The 5,078-nt window shown below is 29.8% G+C and overlaps 1 protein-coding gene across 1 annotated transcript; it reads left to right on the top strand.

Moving 5' to 3' along the window:
• Positions 1-417: 417 nt before the first annotated feature.
• Positions 418-3,714, top strand: LOC136974963 (zinc finger protein 85-like). Its single transcript, XM_067269960.1, has 3 exons — positions 418-432; positions 657-923; positions 3,391-3,714. The coding sequence occupies exons 1-3, from the start codon at positions 418-420 to the stop codon at positions 3,712-3,714; spliced, it is 606 nt and encodes a 201-aa protein (XP_067126061.1).
• Positions 3,715-5,078: the final 1,364 nt, after the last annotated feature.

The raw sequence follows: 5,078 nt of genomic DNA, 5'->3' as shown, positions 1-5,078 counted from the left end.
TTAAGTAGTCAACAAGTTACAATTTTCAAACTTTTCCTCAACGCTGTTACTATAATAGCGCCCTTTAATTTAAAGCGCATTCAATGTTTTCCATTCTACACTTAAATATAATTCTTTTAGTTAAATTTGTATGTCAGATATTTATAAAAAAAATATTCAGAAAACAATTTACGAAATTCATTGAGATAAAGGTATCTTAAAAAATTTAATTTCGTTATGCACTTTATAATTAAAAAAAATAAGAATAAATTATTTTTTTGTTTTTAGTTTTTTTTCAATTTTCATGCTAATAAATACGCACAACATGAAAATCTGACAGAACAATTGACAAGATTCACATTATTGTAGTGATTCTTGGTATTTTACCTTTTCAAAATTTATAAAGTGAATTTAAAATTTGGATCATTAATTCTATAAATGCAATCAGAAAAAGTAAGTGAAAAGTTCAATTTGTTTTCTATGGCATTGTTATTATTTGGCGACCCTCCTTATTTAAAACTGTAAAAAATGAAAACTTTTAAATTTTAAGTCATATCAAAAATACATAATATATTTTCCTATTATGTTTACACATGTTTACAAGAGAAAATATTTCTTAAAAAGTAAATCGAATTTAAATAATACATAATAATTTACACAACGAATACTTTTTAAAGGATGAAGAAAAGATATACGAATGTACTGAATGTGAAAAGAAATTTCATACAAAATCGGAGTTAGATAATCACATAAGGGTTCATACTAGGGAGAAACCGTATGAATGCAGTATATGCGGAAAAAGATTCTCCCAGTCTGGAAATTTACAGAGACACAAAAAAATGCATTCTGAAGAAAGACCATTCAAATGCAACTACAAAGACTGCACATACGCTGCAAAATGGAAAGATCGTTTGATAGATCATATCAATCGAATACATCTAAAAGTAAGAGCTTCTGAAGTTGTTATTGGAAGATTAATGTTTACTTTTGATGTCAATTGAATAAATATTTATAAAATAGAATATATCAAATTTATTAAATTAAAGTATGAAATGTAATATTATAATAAATTATAAAACAGATTTAATTATTATGAATAAAAGTGGTACTTTACAGCGAAACATCAAAAAATATACCCGTTATATCTCACTATTTAAAATTGTAAATATTAATTTTCAAATAACTTCAACGTCAATAAGCGTATAAAATATATACAAAATTTTAAAAATGTACAAGTAATATTAAAATTTTACTTTATTTTATAAATATTAATATATCAATTTTCTTTTTCAATGTGTAATAAATAGCTAATATAACTTATAAATTATATGATACATAGAAACTACCAAAGAAAGTTCATAAATGTAATCAATGCAATAAAAGTTTTGAATGTTTATCTGCTTTGAAAATTCACCTAATATCTCATGACACAATACGATCCTTTTCATGTGATGTTTGTAAGAAAAGGTTCAAATATAAACATGATTTAAATAGACACATGAAAAAAGTACATCTACAGGAACAAATCAAATCTTTTTCCAAAGTAAGTAAAGAAAGTTTCTGAAATTAAGGTTATGTAACTTGTAAAAGATTTTTAAAATTTCTCTAAGTGACTTCATACCGTGACTACTGTAAATAATTTTATTCTGTATCATTCATTGATAAAATAACACAGCATTGTTCATTTAATGTAAAGTAGTCATAAAAAAAACTATTCATTGTAAGTTTGTACTTTGAGTCATTTGATAATGAACAGACGCCAGCGTTAAATGTACTTATTATAATTATTTGTAATAAGTTTAATCGTAGTAATTGTTTCGGAATATATATTTCTATACATACGTTTTGTACAAAAACAATTTTCGATTATTTAGTGAAATTTCTTGAGATTTAGCACTTGATTGCTTATTGTCTTTTCGTTTATTATTTGATCTTCTCAATTAAGAACAAAATTGCTACAGAGAACTTATTATACAGCTGTACGCTAACAATAATAGATTTTATTTTCTATTTACTGTAAAAGGAAATGCATTGCGTATCATATGCCGCTCATCAGACTTTATTTTATTGTTAAAACATATAAGAAATTACAGTACAAATTAATACTTATTTATATTTTACATATATTTATAATTCACAAAAAGCTTTAAGGAATCATTTGTAATGTAACTAATAATAACTAATAACGTAAAGCAAATCTCTGTAATTTTATAAAGTATTATAAGAAATGAAATAACAATCTGCATCACCAAACTTTACCAAACGTGCAGTCTTCCCTTAGGCCTTTATATTTAAAAGCCACAGCTTCATGCAATTGGTTGTGAACGTTATAAATGTGAAATAATTGAAACTAGTACTATTAATTTTTTTATATATATTGCAAAAACACAAAATTTGCATCGCTTGTAAACAGAAGCAACACAAATTTGATACATTCTTTGAAGTGTTCGAAGAAGCTGGTTACTTGTGTCAATCAGACAATTAGTTAAAAATATTATCGTTGAATCCAAGAAAACACTGCACAAATATTATAATTACAAAAAATATTTATCAATGCTGCAAATACTTTCCAAAGCTGAACAAAAATATCGTGAAAATTTTAAATATTGTAGAAATTTCGGGTGTACTATAGATTACTATCTATGGAATTTCGGAACTATGAGTATATATCTGAACTGAGGGGATTGAGACGAGTTCAACGGTACCCTACTTTTGGACCGGAGACGAAAAATGAAAAAAGTTATCATACTTTTTCACTTACCATACTTTTTTAATGCTCTTATTAAGACGGCACCATAGTTGCTAGTTTTGCCATCTTACGGTAAAGTCTGCAAACCATGACGTCGGACTACGTTCATCTCCAGTAGGGTTAAACACGCGATACGAGAGCGGAGAGAGCGGCGCGACTTCCGATCATCGCGCGATCGCCGTTTCGGTTACTGTTACTTATGGCAGCGAACATGGCGGCCCGACTGACCTCTCGTATGGGCGCCACCACACGCCGCCATGTGCTAAACTAGTGATCGATTCACGGTAGTTCTTGAACAAAGTAAAAAAGGGGGAAAACGTCTACTAAAGGCAATTTTAACGGCAAGCGACGAAACTTCCGATCGCGATAGCGAGGCCGACTTAGCGGAGAGCGACGCGACTCCCTATCATCGCGCGATCGCCGAAAAAAGTATGATAACTTTTTTATTTTTCGTCTCCGGTCCAAAAGTAGGGTACCGTTGAACTCGTCTCGGTCCCCTCAGTTCAGATATATGCTCAAAGTCCCGAAATTCCATAGATAGTAATTCTAAATATTGTATCCCCGAAATTTCAATCTCAGTAATCATAAAAGTTAATTATCTCAAATTATATTTTAATTACTTAATCGATATCATATTGTCTATAATGTTTACTTTTAATTAGGAAAGGGTACAACATGCTGAACAAGTGCAGACTGAATCGTTTCAAACACCATCAACAAGTGCTCAAGCAACAGAGTTAATTGAATTCGAAGACGTTTATCCAATAGAAATGATTTTTACACCGAGAGAATCTGAAGAATTCCTGAAACACTTTAACATCGATACAGAAATTATGCACATAGAAACATCTTTACAAACGAACACATCCTCACAAATAGAAACAGAAGGAAATAAATTTAAATGCCTCTTCTGTAAAGAACGATTTTCTGATGAAATTTCTCGAAAAGAACACGAAAGAAATTCTCATAACTTTTATTATTTTTGACAATTATCGGAAGATTGTGATTTTTTGTATTTTTTAATAGAATCAAATCTGAATTATTAATAAATTATCTTAAGTTACAGTATATTTATATGTAAAAATACCGTAAAAAGTTTACATTGAGTTCAGTTTATTCTAATAACTATTTGACTAAAAGTTTCTACATTTTGTTGGCACGAAGAAAATTTAGATGTTATTTTGTCACATTTAATTTTTCGTAAAAATCAAAAAGACTAAATATCTGTAAAAAATTTTTTATATTTATATTTTTAAAATTCAAACATTTTTAATTAAATAAATTAAGGTTTAAAAAATTAAACGTGTGTCACAATGTCTAACTTATTTTATCAGTAATAATTTAAGAAAAATTATCTCATTTTATATATACATTTACGTCGTTCAGAAATGACGTGTTTAATATCGAAACCAAAGCATATGAGATGAAAATTACGCCAACTAAAAATTTATGGGAATTTAGACGACGGTCAAAATTTTTCTTAATAGTTTTTATTTGATAATGATAAACTTGGGCTTGAAAGCAAAGTGGTTACCGCTCACAAGAACCAAGCTGATTTTTACCAAAAAAAAAACTACTAGGGCCCTAGAGAGGTGGCCCTAGCAAGATTTTGAGATGTTCTGGTGGCTTCTCATATAGACGAAAGTGTGGGTGAAGACTAAGGTCACTAATCTATACATCACCGTACGAAACACATTGATTGTGACTCTCGGGAGGATGGTAACTACTTTTTTTTACGGATCGATTCACGAGACGATCGAAGCTTCGGTGCTTTAGCGTTCAAAAACACTGAGAGTTTCTTTCACTTTTTATTTTTTTCAGAGTCGAGTGTCACCGCTAAAACACACCGGTTGTCACCCCTAAGTAGGTGACACCCGAGGCGGGCCGCCCCCATTGCCCCTCTTGCTACGCCTCTGCATTCACAGCTGAGACATCCAGAGTATTTGTCATATTTTACGTGTAAGCGGAAAATTGCTCGAAGGATTCTTCAGTTTATAGCAGAGGGAAAATTCTCTATCATTTTTATGAGGAGAATCGCCTTGCTTGTCTAAATTGTTTATTTCCAAAAGATGAAGAAGGTAATTTTATTTGCGTGCAGTTATTGGACCTATTGTAATTGATTTTATAATAGTGTCACAAAAAATATAGTTTTGTGTTGTATATAATTTCTGTGTCTTATCAGAGATATGCTCAGACCTCTCAACTGTTCTTTTAAGGACTTGCTGATTTCGTTCACAGTTTCTAATAGTCAATTTTCTTGGTAAACGTGCAAAATAAAGAGATGAATCTAAATCTACATTTGCTCTTACATTAGATAATGTTTTGTCACAAAAATACACATCCTATGATT

Source organism: Centruroides vittatus, unplaced genomic scaffold, assembly GCF_030686945.1.
Source record: "Centruroides vittatus isolate TY-2023 unplaced genomic scaffold, ASM3068694v2 contig_359, whole genome shotgun sequence".
Lineage (NCBI taxonomy): Eukaryota > Metazoa > Arthropoda > Arachnida > Scorpiones > Buthidae > Centruroides > Centruroides vittatus.
This window is presented reverse-complemented; position numbering and strand designations above follow the sequence as displayed.

What these genes read in the sequence shown, in the direction of transcription:
- LOC136974963 (XM_067269960.1), top strand. An exon ending in TCAATCGAATACATCTAAAA is followed by an intron (nt 924 to 3,390) that starts GTAAGAGCTTCT and finishes ACTTTTAATTAG; the next exon opens with GAAAGGGTACAACATGCTGA.